The following is a 20340-nucleotide window of genomic DNA, read 5'->3' on the forward strand; positions in this document are numbered from 1 at the left end:
AACATAATGTCATGGCTGTCTTGAGTTTCCAATAATTTCTACAACTCTTGTTTTTTTGTGATAGAGTGATTGGAGCACATACTTGTTGGTCACAAAAAACATTCATGAAGTTTGGTTCTTTTATGAATTTATTATGGGTCTACTGAAAATGTGACCAAATCTGCTGGGTCAAAAGTATACATACAGCAATGTTAATATTTAGTTACACGTCCCTTGGCAAGTTTCACTACAATAAGGCGCTTTTGGTAGCCATCCACAAGCTTCTGGCAAGCTTCTGGTTGAATTTTTGACCACTCCTCTTGACAAAATTGGTGCATTTCAGCTAAATGTGTTGGTTTTCTGACATGGACTTGTTTCTTCAGCATTGTCCACACGTTTAAGTCAGGACTTTGGGAAGGCCATTCTAAAACCTTAATTCTAGCCTGATTTAGCCATTCCTTTACCACTTTTGATGTGTGTTTGGGGTCATTGTCCTGTTGGAACACCCAACTGCCCCCAAGACCCAACCTCTGACATCACATGGACAAATATAAGACCTTCTGGACGAAGGTTCTGTGGTCAGATTAAACAAAAATGGAGCTGTTTGGCCACAATACCCAGCAATATGTTTGGAGGAGAAAAGGTGAGGGCTTTAATCCCAGGAACAATTTTGCTGCCAATGGAACTGGTGCTTTACAGAGAGTAAATGGGACAATGAAAAATGAGGATTACCTCCAAATTCTTCAGGACAACCTAAAATCATCAGCCCGGAGGTTGGGTCTTGGGCACAGTTGGGTGTTCCAACAGGACCATGACCCCAAACACACGTCAAAAGTGGTAAAGGAGTGGCTAAATCAGGCTAGAATTTAAGTTTTACAATGGCTTTCCCAAAGTCCTGACTTACACTTGTGGACAATGCTGAAGAAACAAGTCCATGTCAGAAAACCAACAAATTTTGTCAAGAGGAGTGGTCAAAAATTCAACCAGGAGCTTGCCAGAAGCTTGTGGATGGCTACCATCCATCCATCCAAAAGTGTAACCAAATGTAACCAAGTATTAACATTGCTGTATGTATACTTTTGACAAAGCAGATTTGATCACATTTTCAGTAGACCCATAATAAATTCATAAAAGAACCAAACTTCATGAATGTTTTTTGTGACCAACAAGTATGTGCTCCAATCACTTTATCACAAAAAAAATAAGAGTTGTAGAAATTATTGGAAACTCAAGACAGCCATGACATTATGTTCTTTACAAGTGTATGTAAACTTTTGACCACGACTATATCGGTATGAAAGATATGTGTAAATGTTTATATGGCCTTGCGATGAGCTGGCCGAACGCAGCTGGAATAGGCTTCAGTCCCCCGCGACCCCGAGAGGGACAATCGGTAGAAAATGGATGGATGGATAGATTTGCATACCTTATTTTTTTCCAAACGGCGCCTGTAAAAAGCAGTAAAATGGCTGATCAAACAAAACAGAAGTCATCCTTATGGACCCACTAGCTGCGGAAGCTAGCTCTCCAATCAGCTAAAGAGACTCAATAACTCCACAGTGACGTTTTGGTAAATTTACGAGATTAAAACAATACTAAAAGAATGCCATTGTGTGTTAATAATACTAACACTGTGACACTTGTAAATGTGTTAGCATATTCGCTAATGCTAACGACGCAAGCTTGATTACGTTACAAAAACGCGTACAAATATGCATGAAAACACTCCTACAGACATTACACATTGGACGGTTTAGTAAGTATGGATTGTTTTAGTTATTGGAAAACTTACAAACGTTGCTTGGAGTGATGAATGAAGAATCCTTCTGAGCAGAAACGCTGTAGACTGTTATACTTCCGTTTCAAGGCACGAAAAAGGAAGTACATTTTCAATCTCCAGTGAACGAACAAAAGATGGCACAATAGCACAAACAATAGCACACCTTTTCAGTGTCTGTCGGTGTAATATGAAAACTATTTGTTGCATATAAAACATGGCCGTTAGCGAATAAAAATCCATAAATTAACCGCACCGTTTTATAAGCCATAGGGTATATACCAGGGATAGGTAATTGACACTGCACTGATACTGTGTTGCTGTTTCATAATGGTCATGTGCTGGATTAAGAAAGTATGTACATTTGACCGACAAATAAAAGACCACAAGGAAATGTTTTCAATTTAGAAAAAAAAAAATAATATGACTCCTTTAATGCGTCCTATAATCTGGTGCGCCTTATATATGAAAAAAGATTGAAAATAGACCATTCATCGGCAGTGCGCCTTATTATCCGGTGCACTCTATGGCCCGGAAAATAAGGTACATCAAAAGAAGGCTTGAAATATCTTGAGTTGCATGTTATTAATCTGTCATATATTAGTTTCACCTTGTAAATCTAATTGCTGGAATAAGCAAACCTTTGCACAAGAGTCAAATATTCACTTGTATATCCGAATGCCTAATCTAATGCCTTCTGTTACCACCATAAATGGTTACTTCATTTTGTGGAAAATGGGAGCAAAACTGTTATTTTTAAGTCCACATCCCAATGTGCAGGTGGTGTGCAAATACTTTGGCGTTTCCAGCAGTCACTCAACCTATGAGGCGTAGTATTTTCTCTATTCCACTCGCTGTGATTAAAGTGAAAGTCCAATTTCATGGACTCAAAGTGAGAAGTCTGCTGGCCTTAAAGGATCAGCATATGCCTGAAACATCTTGCATCTCCAATATTGAGCACAATGGCAGCTCTCAAACATTGTACTGCTATTTTTCCCTCCTCTCCACAATTGAGATATCAGCTCAGTTCATTATAACAACCCCCGAGATTATTAACCCCTGCTCATCTGTTTCTCGTGCTATTCATTGAGGCAATAAATCCCCTCATTCTGCATTTTTGGCAGCTTTGAAACACTAATTATTGTCACAGGTCTACAAGGGCCAGATTTCTGTACCCTACTTCTGCACTGCCATCCATTATTGAACCGCGCCCACCCACACTTCCTCGAGGGGAATCTGCCCGCCTACTATAATCACCATTTACAAAGTCTGCAGTTTGTTTCTCTCTAATTGGAGTAAAATGTTCCAAATGTGGCAAAAGCTGATGTGTTTTCTTTGTTTTTCTGTATCCAATGAACATACATTAGAGAGAGTATCAAAGATTATTATAGGGTTTCATCTTAGTCGGTCAGCAATTTCAATGGATGGGAATTAATTTATGGACGGACATATTAGCGCATGTTAATCTTTTTATCCCTCCTTATTGACACATTTTGTACTATTCATGTCACATGCCTTTATCTTCCCACTACAGGTACTGCAGTGTACCCATAGTAATTAGGGGGGGGGGAGACTGAGCTCATCTCTAACACTCCAGAGAACCAGCACTCTGTTCTCAATCATCATTTGAACAGCATCATCAAGTAGTCTTAGAGTACCAGTAGAATGGAAAAACCAGTAGCCTCCATATCGAAGCTATGGATATCTGATTTAGACTGACAAAGATTGTGAGTAAGTAGATAATCAAAATAGTTTCAATCGCACAGAGATTCTCAAACCATTTTGAGAGATGATGAGCAAGCCAGACACGTGATGGTGTGACGTAGAGGTAGGAACCACAGATCCTTCCCCATCAACAACAATGTAAATCATGCAGACTTTGTGAGCGCCAACCATGATTACACATTTTCAAAGCCGTGTGCTAAACAAATCCAGCTTTAGTGAAACACTAAGCATGCAAAGTGCTAAACAAGAAATACAAACTACGAACATGATACAATTAGCACTTACTGTACAATGTCTGCTCTCACTGCGATGACGACTGATACAATGTCCATGTCTTCCCGTTTAGATGAATAATTAATCATGATGCACACAAAGGGTTAACGAGGAAAAGTTGCTGCCTGCAAACACTGTCTTCAGTTGTCGTGTGTTTGTCTCCATCTTCGGGTATGGATTGAATGTCACAGATGAACAACTTCTAGATTCATGGCTAAATCCTCCTAATATCCAGATGAGATGCATGATTTATAATCAATGCTGCAGCATAAGCTATAGTTAGCTCTCAGACTGTTATCAATATGCCACTAAAAATAGTTTGTCTTTGGGTAATATTCAGGTCCCAATATGTAAATAGAGTATTGGATGTTAACTTAGAGAGTCTTATGGGCTGAATAGAGTTGTCATTGACTCCATTGTTTGCAGACTTTTTATTTATTTATTCACAGGACTGGGCGATATATCGATTTAATCGATAAATTCGAGTTTTTTGTTGCAATTTGGAGAAAAAAAATCTTTTGGCAGCGTGTCTCGGTTGGTAGAGCGGCCGTGCCAGCAAGTTGAGGGTTGCCATCCTAGTCACTGCCGTTGTGTCCTTGGGCAAGATACTTTACCCACCTGCTCCCAGTGCCACCCACACTGGTTTAAATGTAACTGAGATAATGGGTTTCACTATATAAAGCGCTTTCACTAGAGAAAAGAGCTATATAAAATATAGTACATTTCACTTCACTACTTCCTTCGCGGAGATCCACAAGCCTAGCAACACCATGGCTAATGGTAATGAGAGCAATACGTTTATTCCAAAGAAAAGACAAGTGTTGCCAGTGCTTTAGATTTGCAGCAACATCCGTAGAACAAGTAACTGCACGCTACAACGTTTCTTTAAAATAGGCAGCAGCACAACAAACTCATTCCAGCATCTGAAACAGCATCAGGACGAGTGGGGGAAATGCAACCCTTTACGAGGCGAACAAGACCGCAACAAAAACTCCACCTAAGAAGCATCTTACTGTGGCGAAATTATTTACACCGGCTACCATAAAAAGTGTGGAGAACAATGCACAGGACGATCCCTAAAGCAGTCGCTCTGCACATTTTTAAACCAGACAGCTCGTACGCGTGTGTGCTGCTGTAAAACTCTTGTGGAATTATAACACATTTCATCATCAATATAGTGATGTGATAGATGTGCAATGCAGTGTGCATTGTCTTTAACATTGTGCACACTAACAAAGAGCCCTGGACACTTCGGGGAAAAGCTTGAGTTTATCTATCTAATAAAATTATATAATTGTCTCAATGTTTTACTTGATTATTTATTTACATACAATTTACAATACTACATTTTTATTTACATTACTATTTTATTCAAAACAGCAGTTTTAGGTTAACACTTTATTAATCTCAATGTTGGAGATTATTATTTATTTTCATGCAATATACAATGCTACAAGTATTTTATTCAAGCAGAAGTATTGCCTCCAAGAGGAACCTCTTAATATAGTTCTTTGAAAATGATTGCATAAAAAGTCAAATTTATTTTTGGTCTAAAAACAACATTATACACATTAGAATTTAGTTAAGAGTATGATTCAGTGTATGCAGTGTCATTTAAACTAATAGTCTTTGATCAAATAAAAGCAAAACTTGTTTTTAATTACCTGTGCCGTTTGTATTCATTGGTTTCCTTAAAAAACAGGGGAAAATCAGAGATTATATTTTCAGGTCATATTGCTCAGGCCTTTTTATTTATTTATTTATTCATGACGTAGAATGCATTAAAAAAAGGAAAACATATGTGTTCATGTCTTAAATAGGGTTTGTAAATGTGAAGTGAATTATATTTATATAGCGCTTTTCTCTAGTGACTCAAAGCGCTTTTACATAGTGAAACCCAATATCTAAGTTACATTTAAACCAGTGTGGGTGGCACTGGGAGCAGGTGGGTAAAGTGTCTTGCCCAAGGACACAACGACAGTGACTAGGATGGCGGAAGCGGGGATCGGACCTGAAACCCTCAAGTTGCTGGCAAGGCCACTCTACCAACTGAGCTATACCGCCCCATCATGATACAATGATAGAAAGCACATGTCATTCTAATTTTAGCATGACTAATCTGATAAGGTCAGAGTGCAGAATCATTCCCATGGTGATGTCATCCCACCCCGAATCTACAGAAATTGTTGAAAACACCTGGAGTGGATTATTCAAAATGGCATCACACATTTTGTGATGTTTAAACTGTATTTTCACATACTTTGCGAATTGGAAATACAATTGGATATGGTTTAATGGATACATCCATCCATCCATCCATTTTCTACCGCTTGTCCCTTCCCAATGAAACACAATTAAGCGTATAAAGTCAACTTGATTTTCCACTCTACTTGTACTTAAACATTAAAGATGGGTACCAAATTTGGTACTTGTAAAAGTACTGACCGAAGTCCATCGGTACTACCGAGTTCCGATTCCCATAAAATCAAACGGTGTCATATTTCGATAACTTTTTTTGCACGTCACGTCACGTCCAGTTTTCAAACTTGGCACTAGCTCGAGCATTTGGCTAGGATACAAGCAGTCAAGCCCTGTGTCGGACTGCCTTTAGGTAATGTTACAATTACAAAGGCACTAAAAAGTACGGCCGGGTTCCACTTTTAAAAATGTGCTAGCTTGATGCTAATTCACATTGGATTTGCCATAGACATGCTAAAGATAAGCATTAGCGATTTTACATGGCAATTTCAACACCTCCAAATTTGGTCATCAAAACTACAACCTCGATGCAAGTTACAATCAAACAGCTGTTGTGTAATAAATACAGTACTTAAAAGTATAAACACTTTATGGCAAAGACTACTTCCTGGGTAAGCATTTACACTATAGGCATCTAACATCTTGGAATTGCAACTTCATGCTAAGAATAATATAAAACACTTGTTATTGAGACTTAACAGTGTAAGACAACAAACTATAACACCTGGACTGCACAGCTGAGTGTTAACGTTGGATAAATAAAAACATCTGAGTTAAGATTTATTAATACATTTGAACACACACAAGTACCGCTATGGATTCCCAGATGCTGGGAAATGGTACCGTGTTGATTTATATGTAAAAGGTACCAATCTCTACTTAAGATAGTCTTTGATTTGGGCAGAGGCTAGTCTAAAATGAGAAACCACATCCTAAACACAGACTTTACGCTTCTATTGTGGAAACATTTTTAAATCAGGATCGCAATGATTAATTACAGAATGATGAACTGTTTTCTTCCATCCCATGCAGGTGGTGTGAATGTGTCTTTAAGTTCAATTGCATTGTATTTTATTAATCAGTTCCTCCAGAATTTTGCAGAATTTGTTTTGTTTTGCCGACATTACAGTAAAATACCTGTTTTGCGCAAGTTGGGCAAAATATTTTTTTAATAACATTGCATTAGCTTGTGATTTTTACCAATTTGTTAGGACAAATATGTTGGGGGTGGGTTTAAAATATTAAAACAACAAACACAACATGTTGATCATTTTTACACATACTCACTAATAATCCCAGTACAGAGAAGCATGCGTACTCACACAAGCAGACAAACAAGAATGACTAATTTCAGTTACGTTTTCCACATTCACACTTTATTTTTAAGTTATGGTACATGCATTGGATCTCAATGTGGACAGTTTCAGTCATTGTTCACCTCTTGTGTGACTCTGGGCATGTTTTGTGCTTGAAAAGTAGCAGTCAAGCAATAACTTTGCTTGTGTTTACACAATGTTGCACACGCTGCAAAACAATCCATGCAAACATCTTACGCAAGCTTTAGCTGTAACATTTGTTGACAAATGGGATGACTGTAACATTCTCTTGTAAGTTTCTCAAGTGAATGTGCCTTCTAGGATACCATAATATGAATTGTGTGTATTTTCTGAAGTACAGCAGTACCTCAACTTCCGAGCTTAATTCTGAGTTCTTAACTCCAAACATTTGTATCTCAAATTAGCGTTTTCCATTGAAAATAATTCAAATACATTTCATTAGTGTTAGGCCCTATGAAAATGGCACAATTTTAATTAAACTTAATTAATGTATTTGTTTTGTTTTATTTTATTTTATAAAAAGGAAAAAAAGGAACTTTTAGATGAGAAACATTGTATAAAACAAAAAAAATTTAATAGAATATACGACAACAATGGCACAATTTTAATTAAACTTAATTAATGTATTTGTTTTGTTTTATTTTATTTTATAAAAAGGAAAAAAAGGAACTTTTAGATGACAAACATTGTATAAAACAAAAAAAATGTAATAGAATATACGACAACAACTCCAGTAGTTTTATCAAGTAATATAATTGTCAGGTTCAAACATCGATGACATCTATTAAACAAGACAAGAAGCAAGGAAATAAACAGACAGAATTCAATTTGGCTCAATTGAGGAGAAACGTGTCGACCTGTAACCTCTTACAGTGTCACCCATGCTCTGCCAGACAAAGGTTCACATCTCCTCCTTTATTTGGATATTCCCTGTTTACATAACATCAGCTGTTTCTAAAGGAATGGGGGTATGTAAACAAACATTGTTTTTGGTCACATTAACACAAAAGAAAAAGATGCCTCGGGCTTGGGCTGTTCCTGGATTGAGTTCGGGCAAATCTTGGATCACAATAGATAAACCCCCTCCCTTCTCCTCCCATCGTACACAATGTAATTTTCCAAGCCTTTGACTTGGTGCAACAAAGACAGCTTTCATCTGTTTACTGGGAACTAAGAGAACGGAAAGTTTTTTGATAATTTACATACAGTTTTTCTGACAATAATAATAATGTTCAATATCTCCTTCCAGCTGCTTCCCCGTCAAACCCTCGGCAGCTTTTCCATATTTTTATGGATAAATGTCTGCCTTTTAGATATTATTTTAACAATCTTAACTGGAGTAAGACTCATAGTCTGCTTAAGTAAAGTGGAGACTAGCAGTGTGTATGCTGAAATTGCTTCGCCAAGTCTGCTGCACCCGCATATTTTTAATGATGTGTTTATTTAATTTAAGGAATATCATCCACTTCATCTTCTCAGCACTGTTCGTCACTCACTTTTTTCCTCCCAATGGTTGTAAACCAAAGTTATGTCGATCTCTAGCTAAGCTAATGGTAGTGAGTCAGACCAGATGTTTCGGTCGTATCTTACGGGGTTCACTGTGACATTCGCTAAGCTGACCAATGGCGGGATGCTAGTAAATCAAATGTTTGCTTGCAACTTAAAGCACAACAATTAGCCGAGAGACCGCTCTTATTTCAAAACACTCTTAAGTTGGGGCACTCTTAAGTTGAGGTACCACTGTATTGTGAAAATTTGGTGTTGTTGTGCAATTGAAGATGGCTGAAGCCATTATCTCAACATACAACATACTAAAGGGGGAAATAAAAGTGCACATCTGCATCGTCCAATGTAAGTAAACCTGCGTCAAAATGATGACACAAACTGTCAATGTCGAATTTGCGGTATATTTGTATGTATTGGATAAAATGATCAGGATGCATAAATGTGCAGGGTTTAGCTACATTTCTGCGACATTGCAAATTCCTGGAGGGACTGAATAATAATGATGAATGAATGTGCATTGATATTTCTGTGTTTGTGAGTTGATATGTAGCCTGAAGGTGAATGCATATGTGCATACATTGTTGTATCATATGACGGCTTATTGTTTTCTTTCTTTCAAGGTAGAGATTCACTTTTTCAGCCTGCAGGTCCTTTTGCAAATAGTAAGGTGATGGTATTTCACCAAGACTAACCTAACTGGTCACTAACTATATTGATTGGATATTGTAGATGCTGAACAATATCTGTAATTATTAGAAATGATGGCGTATTAGTATGAAACTTGTTGTGTTACCTTTAGCTTCCAAACAAGATTTTTTTAATTAAAGTGCATTGACTTTTCATAAAAAGTGATCTCGAATTTAATTAAATACAGTAGTGAATGGATTCATATGGCTCCATTCCTAGGTGCATCTTCCATGAGAGGAATGGGGGGGTTAATTTGTTTGCATTGCAGTCTGCTGGAAATAATAGAAAGTGTCGCTCTAAATGGCAACTGACACCCTGGTCAAAGTTGGAATTGCCACTAGAGATGTCCGATAATATCAGACTGCCGTTATTATCGGCCGATAAATGCTTCAAAATATAATATCGGAAATTATCGGTATCGGTTTCAAAAAGTTACATTTATGACTTTTTAAAACGCCGCTGTGTACACGGACGTAGGGAGAAGTACAGAGCGCCAATAAACCTTAAAGGCACTTCCTTTGCGTGCCGGCCCAATCACATAATATCTATGGCTTTTCACACACACACAAGTGAATGCAAGGCGTACTTGGTCAACAGCCATACAGGTCACACTGAGGGTGACCGTATAAACAACTTTAACACTGTTACAAATATGCGCCACACTGTGAACCCACACCAAACAAGAATGACAAACACATTTCGGGAGAACATCCGCACCGTAACACAACATAAACATAACAAAACAAATAGCCAGAACCCCTTGCAGCACTAATTCTTCCGGGACGCTACATAATACACCCCCCGCTACCCCCCTACACTCCCCGCCCACCTCAACCTCCTCATGCTCTCTCAGAGAGAGCATGTCTCAAATTCCAAGCTGCTGTTTTGAGGCATATTAAAAAAAAGAATGCACTTTGTGACTTCAATAATAAATATGGCAGTGCCATGTTGGCATTTTTTTCCATAACTTGAGTTGATTTATTTTGGAAAATCTTGTTACATTGTTTAATGCATCCAGCGGGGAATCACAACAAAATTAGGCATAATAATGTGTTAATTCCACGACTGTATATATCGGTATCGGTTGATATCGGAATCTGTAATTAAGAGTTGGACAATATCGGATATCCGCAAGAAAGCCATTATCGGACATCTCTAATTGCCACAAAACACATTTTAAGATATTCAACACTCTACTGCCATCTGGCGGGTAAAGTGGATAAGGCACCCCCATAATTTGTCACGTTTCATGTGTCAGGTAAATATGAATCCCCTTCCTACTGTATTTAAAAGGGAAAAAAGAAAGCAATGAGCCCTCAAAAGTTGTGTGTGTGACGTTTGAGTGCTTAAAGTGCCGCTCTGTGTCCCCTGGGCTGTGTTAACGCTCCCGCCGTGTGTTTGTTGTGGTGTGTGTGTTAAACACATGCAGTCCCTATCCTTGCCACAGTGGTCATCGGGTTGCTCTGCACCGGCGCCTACCTGGTCTGGCGAAACTGGCGGCGCAAGAACACGAAGAGCATGAACTTCGACAACCCCGTCTACCGCAAGACCACGGAGGACGACGACGACGAGATCCACATCGGCCGACACAGCGAGTCCGTCGGTCACGTCTACCCAGCAGTGAGTGGCAGCCACAGTCAGCCGTTCATAGCGCTCCCTCTAGGGGGCGGCATCAGCGACAGCAACTCTCATTGGTACTCGGGGGCGCCGATGTTATCCAGTGGCAAATGAGAGCGAGGACATTCCCACGTTGCAGTAATAACTGAAAATACTTACACAGGAAAGCCCTATACCATGCTACCATGATCATATAATACACACAAATCAATGACACATTTTTTGACATCATACTTCCTTTCCAATGTTTGTCTGTTTTTACATGTTTTTTTCATTGTCAAGGCCTATCTTATGGGGAAAAATAGACTGACACACATCACTTATTCATTTAGACCCATTGATTCTGCAGTGCTATCTAATATTGATTCATTGGCCAGGCTATTATTGGCAAAGTCACCAAAGAAAAACAACAGACAGCACAATGTTCCACTTTCTAGAACCTGCATGTGTGTGAACTTTTTGTCACACTGCTACAAAAAGGGAGCACAAATCAGAACCTAATTATCATATTTTGGGGCGCATATGTACAAACCCTGTTTCCATATAAGTTGGGAAATTGTGTTAGATGTAAATATAAACGGAATACAATGATTTGCAAATCCTTTTCAACCCATATTCAATTGAATGCACTACAAAGACAAGATATTTGATGTTCAAACTCATAAACTTTATTTATTTTTTGCAAATAATAATTAACTTAGAATTTCATGGCTGCAACACATGCCAGAGTAGTTGGGAAAGGGCATGTTCACCACTGTGTTACATGGCCTTTCCTTTTAACAACACTCAGTAAATGTTTGGGAACTGAGGAGACACATTTTTTAAGCTTCTCAGGTGGAATTATTTCCCATTCTTGCTTGATGTACAGCTTAAGTTGTTCAACAGTCCGGGGGTCTCGGTTGTGGTATTTTAGGCTTCATAATGCGCCACACATTTTCAATGGGAGACAGGTCTGGACTACAGGCAGGCCAGTCTAGTACCCGCACTCTTTTACTATGAAGCCACATTGATGTAACACGTGGCTTGGCATTGTCTTGCTGAAATAAGCAGGGGCGTCCATGGTAACATTGCTTGGATGACAACATATGTTTCTCCAAAACCTGTATGTACCTTTCAGCATTAATGGCGCCTTCACAGATGTGTAAGTTACCCATGTCTTGGGCACTAATACACCCCCATACCATCACAGATGCTGGCTTTTCAACTTTGCGCCTATAACAATCCGGATGGTTCTTTTCCTCTTTGGTCCGGAGGACACGACGTCCACAGTTTCCAAAAACAATTTGAAATGTGGACTCGTCAGACCACAGAACACTTTTCCACTTTGTATCAGTCCATCTTAGATGAGCTCAGGCCCAGCGAAGCCAACGGCGTTTCTGGGTGTTGTTGATAAACGGTTTTCGCCTTGCATAGGAGAGTTTTAACTTGCACTTACAGATGTAGCGACCAACTGTAGTTACTGACAGTGGGTTTCTGAAGTGTTCCTGAGCCCATGTGGTGATAACCTTTACACACTGATGTCGCTTGTTGATGCAGTACAGCCTGAGGGATCGAAGGTCACGGGCTTAGCTGCTTACGTGCAGTGATTTCTCCAATTCTCTGAACCCTTTGATGATATTACGGACCGTAAATGGTGAAATCCCTAAATTCCTTGCAATAGCTGGTTGAGAAAGGTTTTTCTTAAACTGTTCAACAATTTGCTCACGCATTTGTTGACAAAGTGGTGACCCTCGCCCCATCCTTGTTTGTGAATGACTGAGCATTTCATGGAATCTACTTTTATACCCAATCATGGCACCCACCTGTTCCCAATTTGCCTGTTCACCTGTGGGATGTTCCAAATAAGTGTTTGATGAGCATTCCTCAACTTTATCAGTATTTATTGCCACCTTTCCCAACTTCTTTGTCACGTGTTGCTGGCATCAAATACTAAAGTTAATGATTATTTGCAACAACAAAAAAATTTTTATCAGTTTGAACATCAAATATGTTTTCTTTGTAGCATATTCAACTGAATATGGGTTGAAAATGATTTGCAAATCATTGTATTCCGTTTATATGTACATCTAACACAATTCCCCAACTCATATGGAAACGGGGTTTGTAGAAACTCCAGTTTTTGGAAGCTATACAGTATACTGCCCCCATGACCCTATTGGTGCTGGGTGCACCCTAAGAGGAAGCACAATCAGTGGAAACACAAGTCTCCGTAAGGACAATTATTTCGTATCATTTTTGTTGTCAGTGTAGCACAGCATGTAGGGAAGGGTAGCCACAAAGAATATTGGGTGGGGGGAAAGGGGGTCTTGCGCTTTGATCAGTTGGCATGGTAACCCAGATGTCTTTGTGCTGCTCCAGCGAGGAAGGCGGCGAATGCGTTGAGATACATTGGTGTGATGACAGGCTGGAAAAACACAGCAGAGTTGCAGGTGCACACACAGATGAGTCATTTTTAAAATAACTTAAAAATGGCTTCTGGCAAGAAGGTGGCAGAGAGGTTTTTTGTTTTAATTTTACCAACCTTGTGGCACTATGTGGCATGTCAAAGAGGCAGAGAGAGATCAGGCTAGCTTTGTTTTGCAGCCAAAGGCGAGCATGAAGCATTCCTCAAATAAAAAGAGCCAGAAATAGGACAAAGACGAGAAAGGTCAAATGAGGTGGAGGTAAACGTTATTTATTTTTATTTTTTTGCATTTGTAACATTTTGTATCTGCTGTTTTCAGCGTGTGGCACTCAGTCTGGAGGATGATGGTTATCCCTGAAGAGGGGGTTCATCCTCACCTTGACCCCCTCCTCCCTCCCCATCCGCACCTCCACAATGAGGCCTGGCTCAGCGCAGAGGAGACACTATTGCCTCCTAAGGAGCAGGGATGACACGTACAAGCCGTAAATCTTACCTCTCACGCTGTAGTAACATTTGCTACTACCAGTAGGCGCTACTACTTCCGCTAATCCTAGTGTAGTAGTCTGTGCTCCGCCCCTTCTTCTCTCTCGCTCTCAGTCCTCACATTTACATTGACTTTTGTCAAACTAACATCATTATCAGAGAAAGTCATCTTCGATTATTTTAATTCCTCATTTTTTATAAATATATATATATATAATTTTATTTTTTTACAGTGGAACCTCTAATTATGAACTTAATTGGTTTGTAAATAGAAGAGTTTGTATATTGAAGCAAATTAGTAACAATGTAAAAATGAGGGTTACAGCCTGAACAATAGTCCATATTTTAGTATATCAAACAAACATAACAAGAGGGTGATGGATCAACTTTCTATTTAATAATGACGCCAAAACAACAACAAGCTGCTCATTTGCAGCCGCACTGCCAAAACGCACACACTGTCACTAGCCTTGTTGGAAATCCCAAAACTCCTTAACTTTGGCAGTCAATTATTAGGGAAGAAGACTAAAATCCACTTTACCTTGTCAGTAAATAGTTTTGTTACGCAGCGGGAAGGTCGGGGGAGATTGGAGGAGGCAGTTTGGATACTTCCTGATTGTATTAAACCACACATCACTTGACTATTGCTTTCTTTGGACTCATATCGGGCTATTAAAACTAAAAACATGCAGTAAAAAGGCTAAAAAGTAATCATGTAAAAAGCACATAAGTAGCACAGTAGCTAACAGCAGCATTATGCTGACTGAATGAGCACCAGAGATCGATCAGCCCGTCCACAGTGAGTGTGCTGCCGGGCACAAAATGGCCACGCTGCAAGATGCACAATGGGTGGATGAACAGTTCGTACACTAAGACAAGCATGCTTGCCAACCCTCCTGATTTTCCCGGGAGACTCCCGAATTTCAGTGCCCCTCCCGAAAATCTCCCGGGCCAACCATTCTCCCGAATTTCTCCGGATTTCTCCCAGACTACAATATTGTGGGCGTGCCTTAAAAGCACTGCCTTTAGCGTCCTCTACAACCTGTCGTCACGTCCGCTTTTCCTCCATACAAACAGCGTACCGACCCGGTCACATAATATATGCGGCTTTTACACACACATAAGTGAATGCGACGCATACTTGATCAACAGTCATACAGGTCACACTAAGGGTGTCCGTATAAACAACTTTAACACTGTTACAAATATGCGCCACACTGTGAACCCACACCAAACAAGAATGACAAACACATTTCGGGAGAACATCCGCACTGTAACACAACATAAACACAACAGAACAAATACCCAGAACCCCTTGCAGCACTAACTCTTCCGGGACGCTACAATATACACCCCCGCTACCACCAAACCCCGCCCAACTCAAATCTGCCCCCTCCACCCCCCACCTCAATCACCCCTCCCCCCATCGCCCGAATTCGGAGGTCTCAAGGGTGGCAAGTATGAAGACAAGGTTTGTACCACAAAGTGTATTTTATTCGCTATGTGGTTTGTCAATCAAAAAGTTTGTACAATGAGGGGCTCGTAAATCGAGGTTCCACTGTTTGTTTGCTCTTGAAAATATGTAACCAACATATCCTCGTGCATACACATTAGACCGGTTTCTACTGGACTCAAATGCCATTTTAGTCAGAGGTTTATGATTATTTCATCACATCTGCAGGGCTGACTCCTGGCATGAAGACACCATGCGATTGTTTAGGGGCCACAGCCACATGATCAGAAAGTCTCTGACCATGTTCATGTCAATTTACATCAGCACTGTTGAATGTTTATTTGTATTACTAGTGACATTTGGAGGCTTTGAGAGGTCAATTTGACCAATGGTAACATTACTGTATTTTCCGGGGTATAGAGCACACCAGTATTTAAGCTGCATGCATCACATTTTAGAAGAAATAAATATATTTGTATATATTACACCATAAGTCGCAGGAATATACCAGTACGAATAATATTTGTAAATGTTTATTTACATACCTTAATTGTTTCAAAACGGTGCATGTCACACGGCAGTAAAACGGCTGATCAAACAAAACAGAAGTCATCGTCATGGACCAAGCTGCGGAAGCTAGCTCTACAACTGGGGTGTCCAAACTTTTTCCACTGAGGGCCGCACACTGACAAATCAAAGCAAGCGGGGGCCATTTTGATATTTGTTATTTTAAAAACCAATACAATATATGTATAACAAATATACATGTAGGCCTCCACTCAGGCTTGATCCCGGGGACCCCAAAGGGTTTTGGTCAAAAAAATATAGAAAATGTGTCATTATTCAGTATTATTATTATTATTATTATTCAAGTTTTAAATCTCTAGATCAACATTAGGTCTATCTTTCAATATGTTTCTAAATATTTAAGTTGTATGCTCTTTTTGTCAAAGAAAACCCAGTTTTTTTATGGAAAAAACACAAAAATGCAATATTTTCACCCAATAGTTTTTTTAAAGTGGAATATTTGAGATTATATAATAATTTGAGCCTTAAAAAGGTCAATAACTCATAACACCATTGATTTTTTGAGCAATGACACTTAAAAACAAATCACACTAAAATTATTGGAGATCCAAAAGGGTACTACTCATTAAAGTGTTAAAAAAAAAAATATATACATTTTTTTTACTGTTTACTTTTAACACAATAATCTCGAGATCAACTTCAGATCTATTCGTCAATTATAAGTTTTATTGTTGTTTGTTTTTTGTTTGTTCGTTTTAGGCCCTTCTTTAAAAAAACAGCTCAGTTTTTTATATGGCAAACACAAAATATGCTTTGATGTGAGCAATAAATCAAGTGAAATGTGAGTATTTTGTCCTACTAGTCTTAATTTTGGGATGTGCTACCTTTTCAAACATTTTTGAAACATTTACTGGATTACTTTTTTTGGGTTTGGCACTCCATCTTGAATCACATTGAGAAGCGCAATCTCCTTTTTGAACAAAATATGCTACATTTTCCCCAAAAGATATCTCAAAGTGCAATATTTAACGTGACGTAATTGGAGCCTTCAATAATTCATAATGACATTGATTTTGATACATTATTATTTTTTAAAGAAAGAAACAGCCTGCATGGCAGCTTCGTGTTATTAGAGTAAACATTGCAACATTTTCTTGTTACATTTCACCTGTTTGCACTTTTATACCACTTTTTACGTTTTAAAACATTTTCAATCGTGTTTTTAAAATGTGCCGTGGGGCCGTTAAAAAATTACCTGCGGGCACCCCTGCTCTACAATCAGCTCAACAGACTCAATAACGCCACGATGACGTTTTGGCGAATTAACGAAACTGAAACAATACAAAAAGAATGCCATTGTAAGTTAATAATACTAACTTGTAAACATGTGAGCATATTCGCTAATGTTAACGACGCTAGCTTGATTACATCACGATAGCACGTAAAAAAATATGCATAGAAACACTCCGACAGACTTCACATGGTTTAGTAAGTATGAATTGTTTTAGTTGTATTGTAAAACTTACAAACGTTGCTAGGAGTGATGAATGAAGAATCCATACAAGCAGAAATGCTATGGACAACTACTTCCGGTTCAAGGAGCGAAACAGGAAGTACATTTTCAACTCGCAGCACCTGCAGTGAGCGAACTCGTTCAAAATATGGTCCCATAGCACAAACAATAACACACCATTTCTGTGTCTCTGTCAGTGTAATATGAAATTATTGTTGAATACAAAACATCATGGCTGTTAGTGAAGAAAAATCCATAAATTAGCCACAGTGTTTTATTAGCCGCACGGTTTAAACTGGGGGAAAAAAAGTAGCGGCTTATAGTCCGCAAAATACGGTAATAGTAATATTAAGGGCCGAAATTGGGCCACTAAATCCTTAGATCCGGCACTGCACCTCTATCTCTACTTTGCGTGTTGTCCTTAAGAAGCAAAGCTAAATATAGGAGAAGTAAGCTGTGAACATGACAAGGTAGGGATTGGTGTGGCTGTTTGCAGGTGATTTTTAGGGTGGAAGAGTAAGAAAGGAGCTATTTTATTTTTTGATGTGACTACAAGGATTTATTCCACCAGAGGCTGGAGCTTCAAGGCAAAACGCAGCAAGGCAGAAAATAACAATTATGAGTAATCCTCCGTGTTGGCGTCAGATGTACGCACACATGGTTACCATGAACTTGAGGTTGTTTGCTTATTCTCACTCAGTGTTTTTATTTACTTTCTGTTTGCTTGTCTGCGCCGCTGCTATTGTAGATGATGGTTCAAGCCTGAAGGCGGGGAATGTGGAAAGCCAATTAAGGATTAAAATAAAAGTAAAGTGGAGTAGTGCACAATGCAAGTATCATGGGATCACAATAAAGCGCCATATTGAATTAAACATCACATATCGAGTACAAAGATATAAGATTTATTTGTACTTGAGAACAACATCCTCTCAGCCATCGAGGCAAGGAACAAGTCAAATATTAGGAAAACTGACATACAGTACAGGCCAAAAGTTTGGACACACCTTCTCATTCAATGCGTTTTCTTTATTTCCATGACTATTTACATTGTAGATTGTCAGTGAAGGCATCAAAACTATGAATGAACACATGTGGAGTTATGTACTTAACAAAAAAAGGTTAAATAACTGAAAACATGTTTTATATTCTAGTTTCTTCAAAATAGCCACCCTTTGCTCTGATTACTTTTTCGCACACTCTTGGCATTCTCTCGATGAGCTTCAAGAAATGGTTTTCACTTCACAGGTGTCATAGTTTTGATGTCTTTAGTGACAAACTACAATGTAAAAAGTCATAACAATAAAGAAAACACATTGAAATGAGAAGGTGTGTCCAAACTTTTGGCCTGTACTGTGTATATATATTATATACAGTATTAAAATGGAATACAGTGGTACCTTGGTGTTTGTTCCAAAATGTACAACAAAAACGAAATAATAAATTTTCCCAAAAGAAATAAAGTAAATACGATTTAAATATTAACACAAAACACATTTCATGGAGAATAATTTGATTGATTGATTGATTGAAACTTTTATTAGTAGGTTGCACAGTACAGTACATATTCCGTACAGTTGACCACTAAATGGTAACACCCGAATAAGTTTTTCAACTTGTTTAAGTCGGGGTCCACGTAAATCAATTCATGGTACAAATATATACTATCAGCATAATACAGTCATCACACAAGTTAATCATCAGAGTATATACATTGAATTATTTACATTATTTACAATCCAGGGGGTGGGATGAGGAGGGTTTGGTTGATAACAGCACTTCAGTCATCAACAATTGCATCATCAGAGAAATGGACATTGAAACAGTGTAGGTCTGACTTGGTAGGATATGTACAGCGAGCAGAGAACATAGTGAGTTCAGATAGCATAAGAACAAGTATATACATTACAAAATACATTTGATTATTTACATTTGGTTATTTACAATCCGGGGAGGTGGGATGTGGAAAGGGGAGGGTGTTAGTCAAGGGTTGAAGTTGCCTGGAGGTGTTTTAGTGCGGTTTTGAAGGATGATAGAGATGCACTTTCTTTTACACCTGTTGGGGGTGCATTCCATATTGATGTGGCATAGAAGGATAATGAGTTATCATAATTATAGTTTTTCATGCAAAAAACAATGCAAAAACATACATGACAAAGAAAATTAACATTTAACATAACTTTTACTTTATCAGAAACTCTTGTTGGCAAAAATGGCGATGAGTGACAAATGAGGAATTGAGAGTTCTTTACGGGGAAGCATAGCTCGGTTGGTAGAGTGGCCGTGCCAGCAACTTCAGGGTTCCAGGTTCGATTACCGCTTCCGCCATCCTAGTCACCGCCGTTGTGTCCTTGGGGAAGACACTTTACCCACCTGCTCCCAGTGCCACCCACAGTGGTTTAAATGTAACTTAGATATTGGGTTTCACTATGTAAAAGCGCTTTGATTCACTAGAGAAAAGCGCTATATAAATATAATTCACTTCACTTACTGAATTCAATAGTTTGTCTCACCTTCTTTATCAAAGTGCTGGCACTCAACTTTATTTGACCCCATGGTGGCTTATTTTGCAGTCCTATTATGCAAGTTGAATGCCAATTCTCCCCATGATCCATTTTATTGACCTTCGGTTTTGCGTGTTTACCTCAATTAAGTGCTGTCCTAGTTCTCCTTTAAGGCCAAGGGAAGGGCTGTGTGCTAAGAGTATAGCTTTTGAAACCAAGTGTGATCCTGAACACATTCGTTATGAAGCCTTATGAGGCTGAGCAGTAAGCCAATTAATGTATTAATTATAACCATCAT

The 20340-nt window shown here is 38.7% G+C and overlaps 1 protein-coding gene across 8 annotated transcripts in view; it reads left to right on the plus strand.

Moving 5' to 3' along the window:
• The window catches only part of lrp8 (low density lipoprotein receptor-related protein 8, apolipoprotein e receptor), a 410737-nt gene that overhangs the window by 382378 nt on the left and 8019 nt on the right, over positions 1–20340 (plus strand). For 2 of the 8 annotated variants that reach the window (XM_062028224.1, XM_062028227.1), the window contains 2 exons: positions 10991–11163; positions 13884–18812. In XM_062028224.1, the coding sequence (XP_061884208.1) occupies positions 10991–11163; positions 13884–13922 (212 nt within the window). In that variant the 3' untranslated portion in view covers positions 13923–18812. Of the gene's footprint in view, positions 1–10972; positions 11711–13883; positions 18813–20340 lie in introns of those variants that run through there. The other 6 variants (XM_062028220.1, XM_062028226.1, XM_062028221.1 and 3 more) reach the window with 4 other exon arrangements.

Source organism: Entelurus aequoreus, linkage group LG19 (assembly GCF_033978785.1).
Source record: "Entelurus aequoreus isolate RoL-2023_Sb linkage group LG19, RoL_Eaeq_v1.1, whole genome shotgun sequence".
Lineage (NCBI taxonomy): Eukaryota > Metazoa > Chordata > Actinopteri > Syngnathiformes > Syngnathidae > Entelurus > Entelurus aequoreus.